This window comes from Heliangelus exortis, chromosome 3 (assembly GCF_036169615.1).
Source record: "Heliangelus exortis chromosome 3, bHelExo1.hap1, whole genome shotgun sequence".
Lineage (NCBI taxonomy): Eukaryota > Metazoa > Chordata > Aves > Apodiformes > Trochilidae > Heliangelus > Heliangelus exortis.
In genome coordinates, this window is record NC_092424.1 from 8,562,776 (window position 1) to 8,586,345 (window position 23,570).

A 23,570-nucleotide genomic window follows, 5' to 3' on the forward strand; every position below is an offset into this window, starting at 1 on the left:
TTAGAAGTTGTAAAATCTGAAAAATAAATACTCCAGGAAAAAAAGAAAAAGACAGTATTGAATAATACCAAGCAATAAAATTCCTACAGCAAGCTAAAAAATACAATGCAAAAGCACCACGTTGCACCTTGCATTGTTGTGTATAAACAATTCCTGCCATAAACAGAAGCCATCTGCAGTACCTAAAGATCACTGACTTCAACAAGACCTGGGGCACACAGATAACTCACCTATGCTCAGAGAAGTCAAAAATAGAACTTCAAATGAGAACAAGAGCCAACAAAACAGAGTATGAAGATTCAGCACAAAATAAATTTCACATGGAAAACTAAGATTTACAGAAACAACAAATTTTCCACAATATCAAATTAGAAAAAAAAATTGTGACATCTCTGGACTTTGATTCTCAAATTACATGACAATCCCCTCTGGAAACCAAGTACAATAGAAAGAAAACATAAGCATTTAAAGACAAGGAAAATGGATGAATGGAAGTGTAAACTTCCTTAACCTCACAAAATTGGGTCAACTTTTTTGTAATAGTACAAAGAATACAGGAAATCAAGATTTTAATTATTAATTTAAGCTAATATTCAGATGAAGAAAGGCCATTTTTATCAACTTGCCTTTTTTAAGACACAGCTCAAGAAATGCAGATCAAATGGAAGGAGTAAGACATAACAGAAATTACACCTGACTCAAAAGTTCCAAGCTGAAAATAGATGGAGACTAGCAAAGTCTTAGCAGAAAATACCATATGTGCTTGCATCTTTAGCTCTCCCTTGACACCAGGCTATAGCTCTTGGAGAAAAGACACTGGGTTACAGTCCAACCAGAAGTCCATTTTTGTGGCTATTCTTACATTTTTATGAAAAGTCCAAAGTAAAAAATAAAGTAAAACTAAAATATTACCCCTTAAGTGTCTTCTATTTAATAAATTAAATTCTAAAATTAAGTAGAATTCTTGACATCAAGGTTCTTGCCATGATATAGTCCCACAGGACTATGACTATCAGTTAAGTCACGGGAGTCAGAGGGGAGAAAGTGAGATTGCAAGAAGGCAAGAAAAATACATGTTAATGAAAACAAACAAAGAAACAAACAAACCTACAGCATTCCAATTTCCTGCATTTTTCTTTCTAATCTTGAAATGCAATCCACAACAAGATGACAAATAAGAAATAATTAAAAGGGCTATGGTTTTGAACACAGAACAAAACATATACTTAGATGGCCAAATATTTGCAATTCTATAGAAAGGTCATCAATAAAATTACTTAAGCGTGTCATTATGAGTGAAAAGTCATGAGAACATGTGATTTGGTCCATACTGTGTGTTTCTACTTTCAGACCATAATGGCTACATTACAAGTTCTTCATGCAACACCAGAGCTGAAGACTAAAATACCCTGTGCACAAAGAAACACACTGGAAATGTCAGGGAGTGGCATCACTTTTCTTATGGTTGCTCTGGAAAGCTCAATAATTGCAGTTCTTCCTGGAAAGAAAGTGGAAAGAACCAGAACCTCATCTGGAATGAGGTATCAAATGAGATAATATCTGGAAAGCCCATCACACAGACTTTAGAAGGTTCAGCTGTTTGTCAAGGAAGATACCTTATTTTCATGGAAAAGGTCCCAACAAAAAATAGTTTAGTTCACAAGAATGGAAACAAGTGATGGAAACAAAAATGCCAATCCTTGCAATAAATGCAGCAGGAAAAAAATCCTGGTTACAGTTGTTGAACCCCAACCAGCTCAGTAGGCTCATCAGTGGATGATGTTTGAGCTGTAAAAAGCACCTGGCTAAGGAAAATTCTGTTTTTAATAAATACTTCTCAGAGGGGAAAAAAAGGATGGAGAAACAAAGTTGACAAATATGGCAGGCTCATATGGGAAAAAATACCATGTTTTATTGAGTATTCTATTCAGAGGATGAAAAGAGGAGATTCTTCACAACTCTGTTTTTAATGATAGAACCGATTTCTCTAAATGTATACCAAACAGCACTTTTTATTAAAAATAAATAAATAAATCACATACTTCAAAAGTAGTACCTAGGCAAGAAAAAACTATGAGAATATTTGAAAACTAACAGCCTTAAAATCCGTGAAAGAGAAGATACTAATACTAACCCAGTACAAAAGTCCTACTTTTCCTCATAAAAAGGCCACACTACCTAACAGAGCCCCTTCTCCTCTTTTTATGTGTACTTTTCAGACAAACAGTTTTTTTCACCCAGGGCTATGTTCTGAATGTATAGTCTGGACACTTTACATACCAAGGACAGTAAGTAAAGCCCAAGAACAAACCCTGTATCTAAATTATTTCCTCTTAGTTATTTTGTTTTCATGGTTTTATACATAAATCACTGTCTGACCACAATAGTCTACAGTGGCACAGTGGACAGACAGGACAGCTAAGCAGACCAAATATCTCTTTGCTGATGGAAAAGGGAGTATTTCCTTTTGCCAGGCTTAACACTGCTGTGTACTTGCCCTATAACTTGTCTGAATACACAAGAAAAAAGTTCAATTTGTTAACCCAAGGGAGAAGGAAAACATTCATGAGAAAAAACAAACAATAAAAAAACACAAAAAAACCCCCAAGCAACCAAACAAAAACCAACCCTGAAACAAACCAAGCAAAACAGATAGTTTTCTGCTGGGTTGGTTCACTGTATCAATTTCTTAGGAACTTAGACCAGAGCCACTGCAACAGAACAGTCCAGCCATGCTGCACCAAAAAGAGAAAAAAGCAGGTAACAGGGACTACTGTGTGCAGAAGCAACAACACACCAGAACTGACAGTCATAGTCAGGCTCTTTAACATCCACCTGCTCCCAGATTTACTTCTTAACCTCCACCTAAGAGCCTGCATGGTACACTTCAACTGGCAACATGGTTCAACTTCAGAGAGGCAGCACTCAGTACTTTCCCAAAAACAGGTCTCCCTGCAATCTTAGTATGTCACCAATCTACTGAAACATCTTTGTGGCTTTCATTTGAAACTTCTGCACTGCTTTTGACATGTAACAAAAAAGATAAATAATTTAGAATATATAGGATTTTTGAAGGTCAAACAAAATATTAACAAAGGTCATTTTAACTACAAACACACCTGTGAAATAAAAGCAGCCTCTCAGCTTTTTGGGGGGTAGAGTAGGAAAACTAAACAAAGGTGAATCAATTATTTGCAGTTTATATCAGTATTTTTTCGCATGTAGAACTGTACATCAGACAGACACAAAAAGTTATTTAAGCAAGGAGTTTGTACTCATTTCCCACCCTAATTTGCATGTGTTGTTACAGTTTAAGTCACCTGATCACACGCTATTTTTCTCCAGGACATCTGCCTCATTGAATGCAGTGGATGGACTCTGATCCAGGAAAGCATTAGCACTGTGCACAGAAGGGAAGTGCTTTCTGTAGACCAGTCCAGTGTTAATGTGCAGATACACAATGATCAATAGTAGAAGGGAAGAAACGCAGGCATTCGACAAGAACATTATAAACCTAATAGCAAATGAAAAGTCCCCCCTAGGCTCACTTAGCACACTAACACTGGCTCCCACCCTGCAAATTGGAAGCTCCCCTCCCCAGCAACCATGAATTTCCTTTCTCAAGTTTCAAAGTCTCCAGGTTACAACTGTATCAATTTTTATGACATTATGTAGCATGTTCTTCAAAGGAGGGGAAGTGTGTGCCCTTTTGTAACCTCATAAGTGCTGGAAGCAATAGAATTTCCTCAAGTAAATCTGCTATAGGCAGCAGGACTGTGTACAAAATTTTCTGAAGCAAAACCAGAATTTCATGACTGTACTGGATTTCTAGCTAAAATGACAACAAACTGTTTTACCTCATTTCCCTTATGCTTACACAGCTAAAAAAGGTAGAACTAACATGGAAATTGTCTTTGTAGGAGGCTCAAGGAGGTACTATGGTGTCAATGTACATTAAATACCCTTTTTAGTATTTGCAACAACTGGAAATGGTACTTCAAAATCAGTTTCTTCATCTACCAGCTACTCATGCCTCAGGTTTTATCCCAGTCACTCAACAAAGTTTCCTAGCTACCAAATGCAGGTGAACACAAGACTTTTCCAGTTCACTTTCATAACCTTGTTCTTTTCTGGCTTGTATATTATCAACAGAATTGTTTAAAAATTCTGAACTCTGCCTGTCAAGTGTGTTACAGCTGTAATAAAAAAATAATAAAAATAAAATAAATAAATAAATAAAAGCAGTACCATGACAAAGTAAGTTTGGCAACAACTCTTATGACAGATGTTTCTCTTCAGAAGAATTAAAGAAAATATTTTTATCTGATAAGTTGCAAATAAGTTGTATTTTTGAGATTCTGTTGAAATCCTGCATATATTCGATTCCACTGTTCAGTCTATTCCATCCCTCCTGGCCTCCTTCAGAAAAACAAAATAAAATCCAACAAGATTTACACGAAAATGACAAAGTGTTTAAAAATAAAACACCCAAAGAGTGAGGGGATATTCTTTGTGGTATTTATGCTTGACTTTTTCCCCCATTAAATAAAATTTAAAGTTGAGGAACTTCCATACTAACGGAATTCAGTTCCAGTAAGACTTCTTGGGATCTGGACATACAACAATTCCCAGAGGAAATTAATCACAGGAAATCACAGCACATTTAATCATGTCCTTGTTGAGTTTACAAAAACTATTCCATCCCACATATCGTTTTACACAGGCAAAACCAGGGCCAAGAACACGGCCACAAAGTCTTGAATGGCATTCCCAAAAGAAGAAAGGATGATCATTGCAGTCCTAGAACAGGCTTTATTCTTTCAGATTAGTTAAATATTACATGAGTAGCTTTGCTTTCACCGGGAAAATAAAAAAATAAAAAAATTTCTTCAAAGTGCCGATCAGCAGACGCCGCTATCCTCTTGTCCTAAGAACACGATCCTTACGTATCCTCAACTCACCACCACAGCAACTACGTCTCTTTTTTTTCCCATCGAGCCGTAAGAACGGACGGACGGACGGACTGTCAGCTCATCTTAAAAAAACGCCTCAGAACGACGTCCCAAGGCCCGGTGACCGTCCCAAGGCCCCCACGCCGCGCTGCCCCGGGCTGCTGCCCGCTCCTACGGCGCCCAACCGCCGCCGCGCGCGCCGCGCCCAACCGCCGCGCCGGCCTCGCGCGGATAATTAGAGAGAGAGAAGCGCGAGCACCTGCACGCGACGCCGCGCCACGCGCCCGGCCCCGCAGCCCGCCCCGGGAAGCGGCCCTGAGGAGGGAGCGGCGGAGCCCCCGCCCCGCCCCGCCGTGCCCCTCCCGGAGGAGGGCTCCGCCGCCCGCCTCGACGCCAGCTTCCTCTGCTGCAACAACACGCTTTCTGCTCGAAAAATCGCCATCGGGTTTTTGTTAGCTCAGTAACCCGTTCGCTTCCACGCCGGGAAGACAAAGTGGGCCCGGCGCTGCTGCCTGCTACCGGGAACAACAACAACAAAAAGGTTATCGTGTCTTTTTTTTTTTTTTTTTTTCCTGTCTCTTTTCCCGGGAAGAGCCTGAAGGAAGAAAAGATCACGCCTTCAGTAGAATATTTTTTAATGCAAAAGACCCGCATATTTGTTAGGTGAAAATACGCAATGAGAGAGAAGGCAAAACCAGCAGATTTTGCCCATCATCCCTCTCACAAGATGTTATTGTGAGGGGACTGGGCGGGGGGAAACACCGCATCTCGAGTGAACGGCACCTCTGATTGTTCAGGCTGAAGAAACACACCACCTCCAGCCGCGGGGCGACAGGGGCAAGCGAAAAAAGAAAAATAAATAAACAAAAAAATTAAACCTCTGGAAACGCCCGCTCCAATCTCGGAAACCCGCCCGCGGGAGGGGTGGGCAGGCTGCCAAGCCCCCGTGCTGCGGGAGGGTGGGTGTGCCGGCGGCGGCGCCCAGGGCCGGGAGCCCATCGGGCGGAAAGGGGCAGGGAGAAGCGGGCAGCGCCGTCCACATCCAGTCTGCGCTGATGCCCCTGGAACAGCAGCAGTCCCCGCCACCGGCCCCGCCGCGCTCACGAGGGGAGAGGAAGGCGGGGGTGCGGAGCAGCCTCTGGACCCAAAGGGGACGGGGGAGGGGGGAGCGCGCTGTGCCCGGACCGCGCTACCGCCCCCTCCGCCCGGTGCCGCCCCCCCCGTCGCAACGCACTGGAGCACGGTGGGCGAGGGCCGCCTAACACAATAGGCACCGGGCTGATATCGGGGCGGACAAACGGCGCGACCCCGGCCCCGCTCCCCGTCACAGCTCCCGCCCGAACCGCGGCCAGGGCGGCAGCATCCTCACTCACCCCTTCGAGGAGGTTCGCCGCGCCGGGGATGGGCAGTCCCTGGTGGTGTTGGTGTTGCCGCCGGTGCTCACTGAGCCGGCATCCCCGCGGGGCGGGGGCGGGGCGCTCCGGTCGGTGTCCCTGTGGCAACGGCTCCAACGTTATTCCCTGCACATAGCGGCAAACGGGCAGAGCGGGGCATGGCACTGCGCAAGCGCCGCCCCAGCTCACACAATGAGGGGGGAGGTGAGGGAAGGAGGGGGCAATGCGCAGGCGTCGAGCCGGAGCGGCGGAGCGGCCGAGGTGCGGCTGCGCCGGCTGCAGACAATAGCGTTCCCCGCTCCGAGCGCCGCACACGCACTGCGCAAGTGCCGGAGTGCGCGGCGGCGGGATGTAAACGCCGCTTTCCCGCTCCCGTCCCCCTCGGCCATGACTGGACCTGCGCTCTGCCCGGCCCCTGCGGACCCGGGGACGTAGACGGAAGAGCAGTGCTCTGCGCAGGCGCGCGTGCATCCGCAACCCACAACAAAGGGGAAAGAAGAGGCTGCGACCACCCCCCCACTCCCCTCTCCTCCCTCCTCCTGCTCCCGCCGCCGCCGCCGCCGCCGGGGGTGGGAGACGGGCGGCCGGCGGGGACTCCACCTCCCAAAGTGCGCAGCGCGGCGCGCTGCATGCTGGGACTTGTAGTTTTATTGTCGGTCGCGTAGCTGCGGGGGCGTGGCGGGTCTCGCGCGCTGCTTCCCTCAGCGGGGAGGCCCGAGGCGGGTGGGTAGCAACGGGCGACACTGAGGAGGCGGCGGGTGGCCCCGCACCCTCTGTGGGAACTGTTGTACTCTCGGCATTCCGCGGTCGCGGCCGAGCGCGGGAAGGCGGAGCGGCTTGGACTATAATTACCCACCAGCGATCCGGGGTGCCGGCGTGTGGGGCAGCGCCGGCCGCTGCCCCGTGAACCGGCGGCGTCCTCATGCGGCAGCCCCTTGGGGAGCCCGCCTTGATAAAGTCCCTGGAGCGGTACCAGAGGCGCCTTCGAGGTGAGCGGGCGGGGTGATTGCGGTCTCCGCTGTCCGGTAATGCTGGAGAGCTCCGCCGTACCCGGCTCCCCTTAACCCGCTCATCCTGCGGGCCGGCGGGACGCCGGGTACCGGTGAGGAGCGTTGCGGGTGCGTGAGCGCTGTTAGGGCGGTGCGGAGCAAGGGGCTGCGGGGCCGGGGTGTCCCGCTGCTCACTTGGGGCCGATTCCTTTTTCATTCTGTGAAGCACGAACTTTTTCTCTACAAAGCCCAGATAAGCTCATTTCGTACATCCAGCGCTGCCTTTGCATGAGTGAGTATCAATAGGGTATTATCACTAACATAACCCCAGTGTCAGGCCATGTAAGTTCCATTATGTTTCTTAATTAAGCTCTTTATTTGTCAGTGATTTGCAAATCTCTAGCCCCATTGACCTGTAAAACATTTCTTAGATCATTACCACTACCAAATTTACTGTAGGACAAATAGATCATTGTTGCTCCTTGAGCTGTCAAGATTTCCTTACCTATTTTTCTTACATAGTTACACGGCTTCAGATTTTTCTCCACATTTGTATTATCCCTGTTTTCTGGATTCTGGCGTGCCTTAACTGTCTGTAATGCCTGGCATTATCTGGGCCCAAGCTGAAAGGTGGCAACAAGTTATCACTACCCATGCTCTATGAGATCAGTGTAGTGATTTTGCAGCCTTGGACAGTTGGATGGAAGAGTAATTGGTTGCTTTAGTGCAGTATCCTTGGATGTAAAGGGAAACCCCTCAGAAGTTTGGCATGCAGGGCAAACAGGTGTTGAGTAAGCTTAGTCTACAGCCCAGAGTACCAAAAGCCCCTCCAAAACTCCTAACTAAGACATAACTGGTCCTTGAGCCTGTGAGAGAGCTTCTGATGAAATAACAAAGGTCTCGTATTAGTTCTTTTCCTTAATAGTGTAGACCTTGTATAACGAAGTTTTTTAATATTGTATGTAATTGCCAGGGTGTGCAGTTGGGGTTATTAGGTTACCCTTTTAAATCTCACACAGATGAGACCATTTCAAATGAACCTCAGAGTTGTTAGAAGACAATAAAGTTATTGTCAAGTAAACTGAGGTATTCTGTAAAAAAAGTAATTGCTGTTCTATTGTATTCACATTAGTAATTGAAAATGAGGAGGCAAAGTGTGGATGTCCAACAGGCCTTCTACTACACCTAGGGCTAGAAGCAGAGCATGAGGGCTTACTGCTACTTCACCCTTTTCTCCCAAAAGCAGTAAATATATGGAGAAGACTGTTTAGAGCCCACTACTTTCTTTAACGTATTCACCCAGTTCCTTGGACAGAGAACTGTTAACTTATTTTTTTGTTGAGATTTGTGCCTGTATAGTAAGCAGCACTGGCTCACATCTAGGCTGAAGTGAATATAAGAGGAGGAGCAAAGGAGGGGGAGGCCATCCTTTTAGGCACAGTTCCTCGTATAGGCACCTAAGAAAAGGTGGAAATTATGTTCTGTGTTCCTTTGTATTACCAAGTGCAGTGTCCTATGTAATTTCAGAGAATGAAGATGCAAGCTGTAAGAGGAACTGATAAAACCTTAGGGTTTCTACAGATAAAGTTTAATTTTGTGGCTGCTTTATCTGACTCCAAAAATAACACAGGAGAGATGTGAAGTCAAAGCTGTCCTAAGATAGATGAGGTTGTGGCCCAGTTACCAGCTCTTCAAGTTAGGTGGGATATTGAAACATAAAAGAATTAAATTGTAAACAGTAATTAATAATTACATATTTCTGCCATGTTTTTTTTTTTTTTTTTTTTTTATTTGACAGTTGTTTTAAAGTGTTCTGCTGAACAGAGCACATGGCATTTATTTAAGGGAGGAGAACCTGTCAGGAGGAACTGGGAAATGCTTTGAGTTTCTCATATCTGAGGATCCCTAGACCTTAGGCATGAACTTTATGCTCTGCAGAAAGAGCTGATTCAGGGACTCGTGATGATGACTGCAGCAGCTCTGGGGAACAGTTTCCTCTTAGAAATGATAATTTGGTAAACACTGTGTTGAAAACCACCAGTTTCTTACATAATGCAAAGCAACTATGAAGGCTGAGAAACCAAATTAAATGGATCCATGGTTCATTAGTTTGAAACATCTGAGTGTCAAACACATCTTATGACTTTTTGAGGGCAGACTTATGAACAGCATGGTATCATTAGTTGTTACTGTTGAATGGCTACATGTAAAATCAGCATAGATTGTAAATGAGGAGATACTTTAGTCACAAAACTATCACATAGTAGGTTAGCAGTTGCATACCTGTGTTTGGCAGCCAATAAAGAAGAGTAAGTGCATCTCAGAATGGTAAATAGTAAGGAAAGGAAACACCAAGACTGCACAACATGCAATAAAAAAGCTTGCAATGAAATTCTCAGTTGCAGTATTTTTAAGGAAGTATTTGGCTGAAATGCTGTTCCAGCAGGGGCATGTGATGTGCTATTTTAGGTTTATGTTTCTAAGTGGTCTTTATGTTACTAAGTGGTCTGGTTGTCTTTTTTATCTCTTACTGTTTCACATCAATCTTAAAGTGGGGTGGTTTTTTTTTTGTTCGTTTATTTATTTATTTTCTGATCTCTTTAAAGAACCAGTGTAATTCCTTTTCACCTAATTTCCCAGAGTTGTTGAGTGGGAACCATGGGATGTCAGAAAGTGACCTCTTTGTTGAAATTATAGGCATTAAGTTCTAGTAATTTTCCTTTGAACGTTATTAAAATTGGACCCTTAGCTTTAGATGACAGACTTAGGGCAACTTTTTCATAGAATTGCAATTTGTTTAATTTATATTACTTAAAACTTCTACCAGCTGGAATAATTTTCCATGTCTTTCAGGCGATTCTGTTGTTTTGGATGGTTGCTTCCTTTGCTAATCTCTCAATTGGCTCACAGAGTATTTTCTATGGCATTTCTGAGCTGATGAATGAGGTAGCTTTGGTGCTTTCATTTCAAGAAGTGCTCTTTATAGACAGTCTTGGGCAGTGTCTGAAAAAACATCTTTTGTTTAGGCAATGCAAACATGGTTCAATGCCTTCTCTGTTTTTTCTGTTTTCAATTCAGTGGCAAATTGTTTTTACAATTTTTTTTTTTTTTTTCCCTCCCACTGAAGCTGATTACTACTTGGGAAATACAGCTACCTCTTCTATGCTTTATTTTACTTCAGAATGTCCCAACTCTAGCCTTTATCTTAATTTTTTATTTTTTATTTTTTTTTTTAAGTTGAATGGATCTATAATGTGTCTCCAATATAAAAACCTGTAGTACTGACATTCCCATATATATATATATATATATATATACATATATGTATAGCTGCCTTAAAAAGGCTCTATCAATTATATTTCTCCAGAAATACTTTTCTAGAAAAACGATACCTATAATATATTTTCAGGGAGTAGTGCTTAGGTTTTGTAGTTCTGGTGAATACAGAAAATAACCATAGGTATCAATGCTTCTTTCACAACAGAAAAGTGTATTTATTCAGCCTGTAGAATATATGGAATGTGCTTTCTGAACATTAATTAAAGTTTCAGTTAGGGCCTTATTGTTTTTTTCTAGTGTTATGCTTAACTGAGCTTAATTTAGTCCAAAATTGCATTCAGGTTTGGAGGCAATGAAGGGGAGGAATGTCTTTGTGTCTGGAATGGTTTGGTCTTGATCATCTTGGGTTAGGATCCCTGATTGCTTCTGTCTCTGAATTAATAAGCAGTAATCAAGAAAAGTAAACATTGTGACACTGATACTATTTTCATCTATTTTGTAACTATTGTCCCAGTATACTTATGTAAGAAGAGGATGTATGGTAAGAAAATCTGTTATCTTTGGGAATAAAGGAGTATTCTTGGAGTTTAGAAACTGTAATATTAGGATGAGAGGTAAACTAAGGGAACAAGTGTATTTGGGTCTGTTTGCTTTGCTTTGTTTTGTTGTTCTTCACTGGGCATAGAGACAAATATTGAGACTCCAGGGTTCTCTGACAGTGAATGGGGAAATGAAGAAATTTTATTGTTGTCAGATCACCACATCACTGAACACTTCTTGGCAACAACTTGTTGCAGCATAGCTTGCTGAATGTTTAAGCTGTTGCATTAGTGAGGTACTTCTACCACTGCTTGATTAACTCTCCCAGTGCATTCTGGAATGAGTTATTTATGTCATAGAATCATAGACAGTCTCAAGTTGAAAAGGAATCATAAGGATCATTGCATCCAACTCCCAGCTCCTTGCAAGACTGCTTGAAACAAAATTGTATGACTAAAAGCATTGTCCAGATGTTCCTTGAACTCTGAGAGGCTTGGTGCCATGACCTCTTCCCTGGGGAGCCTGTTCCAGTGACCAACTATCCTAACTATGTCAGTAGATAAGTGTTGGGCCTGAATCCTTTTTTGAGTCATTGCTTTTTGAAATGTATTTGGGTGAATTGTAACAATTTAAGACAATTTAAAATGTATTTTTAATATCTTACTTTATATTTATAAACTTGGTTAAACAATGAAGTACCCCAAAATCAAAAGAGGTGATGCTAAGCACAAGGTGACTGGGATTTAAGAAGCCATTCAGGTTTTTATTAAAAAAAAAAAGCATTCCTAAAAATTGACTAATAACTGGCATACTGGCCTGAGAACCATGTTCTTAAATATTGTTCTTTATGGGGAGGTATTTGTATTTTATAAGCTGTTGGTAACTTACAGAGAAGCAGAGAAAAAGGCTGAAAAGGACTGTGAAAACCATTACAGTGGTGAAAAAAAAATTTTTTTCTAACTTCAGTCAACATGATCTGGACTTAAAAAAGACAAAGTGAAGACAGAAATACATATCTGGCTTTTTTCTCTATCTTGAACTGCTATTCACCTTCCCATTTGAAAGAAAGGAGCTATTAACATTTATAACCAGCAGCATATATTATACTATGAAGCATGTCTTCTAAATTCTACCTAGCAAATTCTTAACTTTGGATTTGTGATTATTTTTAAGCTTTTTTTGCCTATGGGATAAAAAAAAAAAACCCACAACTTGTGGCTAGCTATTTATGCATCATGTAAGTTTTCAGCTTACAGACAAATATGAAGAAAAAAAATGTATGCTGGAACGCTTGCCCTTTTTCTACTTGTAGCAGTTCAACCAATAAGAGATGTTACTGTAGAAGTCTCATCTCACAAGGTGTGAAATTCTTCTTCTACAGGAGTCTGTACTCCATGAGGGATGTACAGATTATTTTCTCAATTCACTTGGTATTATAGTAGAACCTAGAGATCCTGCTTTGCTGAGCATTCCGTGAAGCCATTCTTAGGTTTTTCCTCTGTCTTTTCTAATTAGTGGATATGTTGCTTAAAGGGAAGAAAAATTAAATATTGTTCTCCGTTTATACATAAGCAGTTGAAAGAAAGAATACCAGAATTACCTGAAGTCCTGTGGTGTATACCAGAAGTATCATTATTTAAAACCAAGTCCATCTTTTCTGATTCCCAACGCAGTCATTATCTCTCTGCTGCAAACTTGTGTTTCTTTTCTGGCATATCAGAACTATGCAGCTATATTGGAGTGATCTGGCATTTTTTATTAGAAAGTTTCTGATATTTGTGAAGCCAGCTGAATGAAATAAATGATAAAAAGAATGTAAGAAAAATTAGATTGAAAATTACAGCCCTTCCCAATAAGTCTGTTAGTTCTTGCAGTAATCTGGAAGAAGGGGTTTTTGTTTGTTTTTGTTTTTCCACAGAATTATGAGTAATTATTTATTTTACTATATTTTTATTAATAAAATGTTTTAAAAAGCTGTTTGTGGGTTATTGGCCTTTATTTAATCACTGGTTTAAGTTGACTTAATTTGCTGAGCTTTTATTTAGCTTACTTGGGTATTTTTCAGTTGTGCTGTGCATTGCTTTGTCATGTGTAGTGTCATTGCTGGAATCAAAAAAGCTGTTCTTGGTGCCTGATCCTACAAATTGTATGAAATAGAGCATGAGCTTTAGGTTCATTAAAAAGGGAAGCTGTGTATGCTGGGAAATACTTTGGGCTCAAATATATGATTAATTTTTGAAAACTGGCTCTCCTGGGGACTGCTCGTGATGATACAGAGTCCTAATGTATTGACAGACTAAGATGCTGTTTATAGCTGCTTCTTTGAAAATGTAGTGTTTCTTTTGCAAATTCTGTCATACAGTAGTTGTTCTGTCTGCATCAGGTAATTCCTTCCAGCAGCTGAGTGTAGATTAAGTAGTCAAATTAGACAGATGCTGAATGCTTTTGGTACTTCCATTTATTTTTTTTTTTTTCCAAATTAAAATATCACTCAACAAATATGTTCTTTTATGTTACTTATTTTGGGTAATGATGTGATTGCTTGCAGAGCGTTCTAATGAAAGCATCCAACAACTGATATGTGTCTTAGAGGAGAGAGAGGCTGCAGAGGGTGAAGCTGGATTTGACCAGTGCTCTGTGGAAAAGGGCAGAGGAGATGTGGACAGGGGCAGCAATGACAGCAGGAATGCAGCCTGGCAGGAGCTGCAGCACAGTCAGGCAGGTAAGATTACTCTGAAAGCAACTAGTTTAAAAATTGTAAGAAATTATACTAATTTCAATGAAAAAAAACCCCAATTTGGTTATAATGTTTTTTTTTTAATTCTTTTTAGTAAATCAACATACAACTTTGTTGCAACATCAAGAACTTATGGAAGGTGGTATCTGTCCACCAAGGAAGAATATGTCATTCTGGGTATGTCTCTTCATCTTGTTTCTTTTGTGTTGTTTGGATGAGTGGTGTGCCTGGTGAGATCCCTTTTATAGTACCCAGGAAGAAAAAGAATCACCAAATAATTTTCATAATCTGAAATATAGGAGATCCTTGAGGACATAGTTAGAATGTGGTATACTTATGACCACAGCAAGGAAAAAAGACATCTCTGATACGATCATATCATATACAATCATATCATATTTTTAAATCAATCAATCAATCAATCATATTTTTGTTGACCAGGCAGTGTTGATTTTTGACCCGTGAGCAGCCCCCCCAGCCCTCTCAGCCTGTCTTCACAGGAGAGGTGCTTCAGCCCTCTGATCTTTGTGTCCCTCCTACATTCTTTAATTTGTTATATATAAGGCTATCAAAAACTGAGCTACTTATAGTGTCTTCAAAAAGATTTTTAGGTCTGTCTTTCAAAATGCCAATAATCAAATTATCTGATTAATGTGATATCTACTACAAATTTATCTGTGTTTCCATGGAGATATTAAAATTGCTGGCATAGTTATGTTAATGAACATTTAGAGGAGTTGCCTTAATTCATTAAAATTCAAGATATCTTTACATTCATTTCACAGAGGAAAAAATACCACCTTAGTTTTGTCTAAAGTGGATGATAAATAGTGGTATTAATTTCATTTACAAATTGTTTTGTGTGTATCATTTAATCCTGCTTTATGGATGTGCTTAATCAAGCAGCTGTATTTTGACAGAGGTGACAAATGTACTTTCTATACTGAACAATTTAAGTCCTTAACTGCTTCTCCCTTCCTTGTAACCTGGCACTCGGTGACTTTTTATTGTGTACATAGTATGCTGTGTGCAAGCAACATCTTACTGCAATAAATGGAAAACCAGAAAATAACATGTGCTATTCTTCCTTCAGAACCCCACAGAAGCTGCCATTGGAGATGCACCAGCCCTTTCTGATCTCATTCCTATAATCAATGACCAGTCACAGTACATTAACCATTTAGAAGCAGAAGTGAAGTTTTGCAAGGTATTGAACAATATATTTCACCTATTGAAATACTTCTGCTCCCCTAAGAATGAAGAACTGCTTCTAAAATACCTTACGTTTAGTCTTAAGATTGATTGTTGTAATGGCCTAACCTGAGCCAAATGCTGAATAGATACTGGGCCTGACTGTGCACTTTGGTGCTTGTGTGGTATTTAAGGGTCTTCAAAGACATTTTTACATCATATCACAAACACAAATAAGCAATAGTAAAAAAAAAAAAAGTTACATAGAAATTCAAGCTACAAAAATGCATAATCTGTCTTATGAGTTTTCCTATTTTCTCTAGAAGCATTAAAATAGTGGAGAATGTTATTCTTGACTTTTCAAGTTTTATTTAAATGTTGATAGCTGTCTCAAGCATTTTAAATGCAGCTCCTGTATCTTACAGGAGGAATTGTCAGGGATGAAAGATCAATTACAAGTAGTTGTAACTGAGAATGAGGACCTCCGTCAGAAGCTGGAATTCTTAAATGCAGAACATCTGTTGAGAGAACAAACTCTTCTAGAAGCCTCGGTGAGTTTCCTCTGTTGTTGTTTTAATCAGTTGTCTTTTTAAGGAAGGTTATGTAACTGGTTATCCACAAACTGAATTTTAGTCAAAATTTAGTGAGTCCCTAACCATAGATTTCTGTGTATAACATCCCTATCATAGGTTGCCAACCTTATTGGTTCTTATATTCTACTGTAATGAAAATTATAGTACAATTACAATATAGTACAATGTTAACATTTGTAAAAAAATAACACCAAAAAAAGAAATAACAGAACAAAACAAAAAACCAAACACAAAACAGCCTACACAATTATAACTGGAGCATTAATTTATTTTTTAGACAAATACTCAGAAGTCCTGGCCTGTAGGTGGCAATGACAACAGCATGCGTCAGCCTGTCACTTCATCACCAGCACATAACAAAAATCAGGCTTATGTTACACCAGCTGTTGGAGAATTACAAAAATGGCCTGTAGAACTGGTTGGTATTAACTTTCTTTGCAGAGTCATACCTTTGGGTGCTTTGTTGTTGCTGTACTACTGATGATTAATTTTGTAACAGACATACAGGAGGAATTTTAGTTGACTGAACTTTAATCCGAAGTCAAATTTTATTCTCTTAAACCTCATCTTCTCATTATACCCTAATTAATATTAATATTCAGTTACACACAGATGGCAGGTCTCATCTGCAGGTGTTGGCTTGCCATAGATAAGTCTTGGTTTAGAATGTCCTGTCATTGATGGCTCCACAGTACTTCACAGATTCTTAGGGGTAGCACAGTGCATAAACAGGTGGGAACTGGTTTAATTTAGGTGGCCCTCTAGGCAAGCTCCTCTGCAATGCATCTTCCTGCTTCTGAAGCAGCACAGGCTTAGTGATGTCCAGAAGTATCCTTGTGCAATCTGTTTTCTCTAAGCTGAATTACACATTTATACATTTTTTGCTTCTAGAGACACAGAGGAGCTATAGTGATTCAGAGATGATAATATCTCTATCCTATACTTTTAGTTGGGGAAGATGTTCTTAATTTTTTTTTTCCTTAATATAACGGAGTAGTATTGCTATCTTTGGGAAAAACATGGCTGACTGAAAATGTTGATATGATTGTATATACCTATTTCTTCACCAGTGAATAAGAGTAACTCCAGGGATTATAAATAAATAGCCTGAAGCCCTTCAGAAGTTTTATTTCCGCTGACTTGTGGGAGGGTAAGGGCAAACTTGACACGAGATCATCAATTTGTGTAAATCATGGTAGATGGCTGCAATTGCAGCTGAAGCAATTTACCATCTGAGTATCTGGCAAGATGCATAAAAAGGAGAAAATGGGAGGGCTGTTAATTTTGTCCACTTCCACAAGTCTGAAATATTTAGATTTATTTGACACTGGTGTTTCAACAAGTTCATATTTTCAGGGGATAGGAATGAATGTGTCTAGGATCTAGATTGATTTGTAAAGACAATCTTGTCAAGAAAATAAAAGACACTTCTTTTTTGCCCATCTTTTCTAAAGGAAAAAATAAAACTTTTGTATCAGGAAAAAGTCAATATCCTTGGTGACCAAGTAGAGTCTCTAAGGTAAAGTAAAATGTTTCTTTTATTTTCCTTAATTATATTTTATAGATTATAATTTCATAACAACATAACCACTCTTAATTTGAATTATAAGCAAAGCATGCCTGATTGTCTGAATGTTGTGCTTTCTGATGATGTCCCTGATAGCTGGTTTTACATATTTCCTGAAATGTAGAAAAACTGAATGTACTGCTACTAAATAGCTGTAGTAGCAATATATAAATCTTATAAATTAAATTGAATTATTGTATTTATGCAATTTATAATTGGATATAAAGTTTCCTTATCCTTTTAGCCCTTTTTCTTTATTGAAACATCATGTCTGTCAAGGTAGACCAATCAAAGGAAAAATGATCAGTTAAAATTTTAACTTTTGTGTGCTCTTCCATACTTAACTTGCTTCTATTAATATTTTATGTCACTAGATATTCAACTAGTTTAGGCCACACAATGATTTGGGAGAAGCAAAACATAGTTTTGAAGCCTGCAGGCAGTGTTTCCCCTCATGTAGCCTGCATATCTTTAAACACAAAAATACTTTTAAAAAGTCCTCGTGTACTACTCAAATTACTAAAGGTTTGAATAGGTAGCATACTATTGAAAAAGAGAGGTAGAGGCAACCACTTTACAATTTGGTGTTCTGAAGTAAGCTTCCACCTCTATGCCTGTGTTGCTGAGACTGCTGAATCTGTTTAAGTCTGCTTTTCCCTAAATAAATTATGAATATACATATCTGAAATCTAAACTTTTGTGTGTGTTTAAAAAGAACAACTGTTATGGAGTGAAGTTTTCATCACCATAGAGAACATACTTAATCTTAAATGTACAAAGCCAATTCTGCTGGTGGAAGTTAAGGAGAATCTTACATTTCAGCTATGCAGTTCTTTTTTTTCCTTTTTTTTTCCCCACTTGGCTTGAAGTGTTACATGTACTTAGAAATAAGTATTGGAAGCTGAAAGAGTCTGAAAATTTCCACAAGTACATTATGGAGTCTCTTGATTTATCCTAAGAGGGATGATTTTTCAAACTCTTAGTTCTCCAAAGCACCTGAACATTTCTAAATTTTAATTAAAGTGAGGAATTATATTGCTTTTAGTGGGAGTGGGACTATCCTTGTGTTTAACTTAAAGAATGAACTTACATAGGACTTGCTGATTTCTGTCCAAGACTTCCCAACAATAGGTCTGTTCTGCTCTGCCTGTCTAAGGATATATGCAGAGCAAGTTCTGTTCAGGTTATAGTGGATTATATTTAATAGACCAACTACTAAAATTGGAAAAAGTGCACATACTTCCCAGATGGAAATAAGCATTCATGCAGTTTATATATCATGTGCACAGTAAATCCAATGTAACCAGAATGTGTCAGACTTACTATGTGTATGCTGCCCAGATGGCCTGCATAACAAACCAAAAGCATTGGATCCATCACACAAATTTGTCACATTGATCTATATGTGCACACTGTGTGCTTGTCTGGAACGTCCTGATGTCAGTATTCCTTCCACTTACACTTTCCCTGGCCTGACAGATGCTTGAAAATTCTGGAGAAAGTTCTTCGGAGCACCTGGTGAAATTTTTGGAGACAAATAAAAATCTTACTCTGTTTTTCTGGAGATGTGGTTGACCTCAAGTTTGTGTGTGACTGGATCAGAGCAAATGTGATGACAGGGGACTTTTACCTTGTATTGCAAATTTACAGTTAATTTGAGAGTTGGGAAGAAATGTAAATTTAGTGATATTATTAGTAAGAATAACAGAAAAAATCTTAGGATATTGAAATATTTATATGGCTGATAGTGTTTCTTGCTAGTGAATCCCTTACTTTGTTTAGACAATATGTAAGCCTACAAGTTTTGTCTCATACTTTGCTGTGTAACTTTGCTATGTTCTGATACTGTAGAGGGAAAGAACAAATTAGTATAATTTTGGTTTGTCTATTCATAATTCTTATTGGGCAGTTCTACTTTTATTTCTCCTTCCTTAGCCTGCTGAGATGTGTAAATTAACATTTGTTACAGGGACTCTTACAATTATTTTTAGATTGCATCTTTAATTTATATCACATTTGCATATAACTTGTAGGAATCTTTGATTGCTCAAATATTTTTTTTTATATTTCTTATTTCTAGGAAAGACCTTTCAGTGTCTCAGAAGACATGCAAAGAATTGGAAGGAAGGCTAAAACACCAGAAGTCACTTGTTTCAGCCAAAAATTCTAGTCGCGTTGGTGGTCTGTGTCTGAACTGTGCACAACACGAGGCAGTTCTTGCAAAGACTCACTGTAATGTTCACATGCAGACCATTGAGAGGATAACAAAGTAGGTTTTGGGTGTATTTTCTTTCTCACTGAAAGTACAGTTGCTTACATCAAACCATAGAAGTCTCAATATGTTGTTGCCTTTGTAGAAAGATGCGCACTTACAGAACAACAAAAAAACCTCTGCTTTATTCTCCTTACATTTGGGAAATTTAAAGGATACATAAGCATTTTAATCCTTTTTTCCTACTTGTCTTAGTAGGTCAGATGTTTGAGATGTGTTACTCCTCAATACAATAAGTCAGGGAAAAAAGTTATTTCGAATAAAAAATAAAGAGATTCGCTGTAGCTTTTTTTTTTTTAGTTGTAGCTTTCATGTAATGATTTTAAAAACAGCTATAGATCCTGAACAGAATATATATAATGCAAAAATCCCAACAGCATAAAAATGTTCTTTCCTTAAGAAATTCTGCAAATGAATCATCTTCAAAAATCTCACCCTTTCTACTTGCTTGTAGTAATGGTGAGATACTTCAGCTTTTATTGTCAGATATCTGAAGCTTCTTAGGATTTCTGAATTTTTAGACTGAGCCTTCTGGAGGTGAGGTAGTGGGTCACTGAGAAGCAAGAAGATTGAAGGGACATAATATCCATTTGTCACACTCTATGTATTATCTGTTCACATTAGAGAGCTGTTACCAGGATTTATGTGTTTTTCTATTGTGAAGTCCAAACATTTTCTGGGATAGCTCTCTCTTGCTAAAAAGTCATGTTTGAAAATCTACTTCCATAAGAGAAGTAATTATTTGTCATAGGCAGTGGAAAATATGAACCAACTATAAATCAGTAAATTCTTGTTATATTATAGTGCTGTTTGAAGTAAAAGATTTAAGCTGTCCCTTTTAATTTTCTTAAACTTTTAACAGGTGTGCTTCACCATTTGGTAGATTTCTCAGGTTTTTAGTTAACACAAACTTCAGAGGACATGTAGAATTCAGAGTCTAGCTGTTTAGTTTGGTTCCAGTTTGCAGCAAAGAACTATTTATTTTCACTCATTGTACTTAGTGATTTGAATTACTTGTTGAATTTAACCCTTCCTCTTATTTTTTCCTTCTTATTATACATTTAATGGCAGTGTATAGTCATATTTCTTCAATCTGTTTTGTTCTGGTTTTATTTCATTTTATTTTATGGTTGATTGATGTTTTGTTGGGGTCTTTTGTTTTCTTGTTTGTTGTGTTTGTTGATTGGTTTTTTTTTAGGATGTATCCCCATTTCATAAAGCCAACAATGTCTCAGTTTCAATGTATTTATGACTTGAGTTCTGCTATCTGCTATTGCTATTCTGCTATCTGCTATTGCTGGCAGTTTCTCTAGTGGTTCATCCTTCTGAAGTGAAGGACTGGTAATCAGTCAGTATTTTTAATATCTTCCAAGCTATCAGTATGCTGTCTTTCACTCTTAACTCATGCTGGTTTTAGTCTTGCTTAAATACCACCCATGTCTTTTTATCTGTAAACATTTTATACTTGACATGCATCCTGGTTGTTTATTTTTCTTGAGAAAAGATAAATATCTGTTTTTTCGTTCTATGCAGAGAAAGAAATGATTTGATGGATGCACTTGTTTCACTGAGACAAAAAATGAAAGAGATGAAGCAAAGAGAATCCGATGCTTATGAGCAAGTTAAACAAGCAGTGCAAATGACAGAAGAGGCCAATTTAGAAAAAACAAAGGTAAATTAATCTTTTTAAAAATTCAGATCTTATTAATTAATTTTCATGCTAATGAGAGAATACATACATCAGACCTTTGTCTTCTGTTGATGTAATGTAGTAGATTTAAACACATTGCTCTGTGTGACTGTTTCAAAGCAGTAAGATGAACTATGTATTTGAATATGATCAAGGCTGTAGGTAGGGTATGTTCTGTTCTTGGGCCATCATTTAAATTCTGACATAGTTTCACAGCTAGGTCATAGAAATTGAATGGTAGAATTTTCAAAGGTATTAAGAATAAGAACTATTTAGCTGCTCTGGAAATAATATTTATAATGCTTATGAACAACCCTCTTTTTGCCTCAGAGGAGTGCAGTGCAAGAGCTGATTTGCTAGCAGAACAGAACTGTGTCTAATGGTATCTCCAGGAAGCTTTTGGTGCTGTGTAAATAAAAATATTAAACACAGTTTTGATCTAATGCTTGTGTCAGCCCTAGTTACTACATACAAACAACCAATATTGAACTAAATTATTTCCTTGATATTTAGTGACATCTACTGTATTATTAGTGAATTACTATGGAAATGAGAAAGATCTTTGTTTTGTTTTGTGGTTTGGTTTTGTTTTGTTTTTTCATTCAATGCTGTTTTTAATAGAGCACAAGATTGATATAATTGTTCTGTTGACCAAATTGGTACTACTCATCCAATGCTGTAAGAGGGAGTGTGCATGTATTTCTGTAGGGCCTTAACTGGAAATAATAATGGGTAAAAATAATGAGGGCTGGAAATCCTACATTCTTTTTAAACTCAACTTCAGAGTATTGCAGCTCTTTGGTTTTTATTGAACAAACAAACGAAGAATCGTTCTGAGAATCCTACTGTTCACCTGCCCCATCTGGAAAATCTAAACCCTTATGGACAAGTTGTTTACTTCTTTACTTTTTTGGGGGGTAGGTTTTACAGCTGTCTGGTTGAAATTTTACTCACTGTTATTTAAAACTGCACAAAACACTTCCTTCTCTGCAATAAAGTGAAATTACCTGATTTCCCTCTTTTTTTATTTGGTGTTGGAAATATTAAAATAAATATTTTAAAAGGAAATCCCTATAAATTCTCTGTTTTCACAGAGCCACTCACTCACTTCACTTGGCAATGTAATGTGAGGTGCTGTCCTTATACAAGTCTTAATAGTATACTGTCTGTTTTTCCCATGCTCAAAAGCTGTTGTCTTATGAAGGAACAGGAAGAAATGTTTTCCTTATGCTTCATTAATTTAGCATTTTTTACACATACTGCTGTTCATCTCAGTAAGAGCAAACCACCCTTATTTTCCCAGTCCTATTCCATTCTTAAGATGAAATGTTTTTTTTCTTCTCTTTTGGCTGTCTCTATAGGTTTTGATTTGTTGACTATTAGAGCAAGGAGGAGAGCTGGTGGGGTTTGCTTCTATACTTAAAGCAAATCCTGGACTTTGTTTTCAAAATAAATATTATTGAAGGGCAATTGTTTGAACTGTTCCTTACAGTAGCTAACAAAATACATATTTGTTCTTGCAATTTACTTCTTCTAGAGTTGAATTTTTGTACTTGTCAACGGAATTACACCAGTCTTGGGCAGACAGTTGTTTGCTGATGCTGGTGATAGGTGCTTTGGATACTTGATCTATTAAAGAAGTAGTGTATTTCTGATTTAAACTGACCTAACACTCCTATCCCTTTGGCATGGATACAGCAGTTGTTTTTTTTCCCCTAGCATTTTTAGAAGATAGTGTCTACTGTCCTTCTTGCATATGCACCTATGTTTCTTCTATTTTGAAAGAAAACACTTTTATAACCTGTGTTTTAGCACTTCAAATTAAGCATTACACAAGTTTTTGGTAAAACTAATTTTTTTTTATTTGACAAACCTGAAACTAAAATAAACAAAATTGTTTCTTTGCATTTTACTAACATCTTCCAAGTTTCTTTTTCATCTTCTGTGCTCAGAATTCCACTTCAGAGGGAAACCAAGTAAAAACTATTATTTTTTTTCTAGGCTCTAGTCCAGTGTGATCAGCTGAAAAGTGAGATGGAACGGCAGAAATACTGCTTTGAAAGGGAATTAGCTGCCCAGATAAGTAATAGAAATGATGAAAAAGAAGCAATGCACAAGGAGCTGAAGAAGGAAAATGAGGATATGGCAGTATTGGTATGAGTTGGGTTTTCTCTATTTGTGTGTCACAATGAGCCTCTTGTCCTCTTTAAACTTTTGGGGTTTTTGTTCTAATTGTTTCAGTTTTGGATTTGAGAGCTTAGTAAATCAGCACTGCTATTGCTTTAAAATAATGGTGGTAAGTAAGTGCTCCTTTTGAGTCTGAGTTTTATGCTGTGTTGCTACTTAGCAACATATTAATATGCATC

General features: G+C 38.8%; 2 protein-coding genes across 2 annotated transcripts in view; one reads left to right on the forward strand and one right to left on the reverse strand.

The window, feature by feature from the left end:
* The window catches only part of CEP170 (centrosomal protein 170), a 91,522-nt gene extending 84,594 nt beyond the window's left edge, over window positions 1-6,928 (reverse strand). The window contains exon 1 of the mRNA XM_071739104.1: window positions 6,326-6,928. The gene's annotated coding sequence lies outside the window, so the exon portion shown is untranslated. The remainder of the gene's footprint in view (window positions 1-6,325) is intronic.
* The window catches only part of SDCCAG8 (SHH signaling and ciliogenesis regulator SDCCAG8), a 100,650-nt gene continuing 83,953 nt past the window's right edge, over window positions 6,874-23,570 (forward strand). Inside the window, exons 1-10 of the mRNA XM_071739105.1 lie at window positions 6,874-7,335; window positions 13,703-13,876; window positions 13,986-14,068; window positions 14,985-15,098; window positions 15,508-15,633; window positions 15,953-16,093; window positions 17,130-17,194; window positions 19,323-19,511; window positions 21,048-21,186; window positions 23,206-23,358. Of these exons, the coding sequence (XP_071595206.1) occupies window positions 7,269-7,335; window positions 13,703-13,876; window positions 13,986-14,068; window positions 14,985-15,098; window positions 15,508-15,633; window positions 15,953-16,093; window positions 17,130-17,194; window positions 19,323-19,511; window positions 21,048-21,186; window positions 23,206-23,358 (1,251 nt within the window). The 5' untranslated portion in view covers window positions 6,874-7,268. The remainder of the gene's footprint in view (window positions 7,336-13,702; window positions 13,877-13,985; window positions 14,069-14,984; window positions 15,099-15,507; window positions 15,634-15,952; window positions 16,094-17,129; window positions 17,195-19,322; window positions 19,512-21,047; window positions 21,187-23,205; window positions 23,359-23,570) is intronic.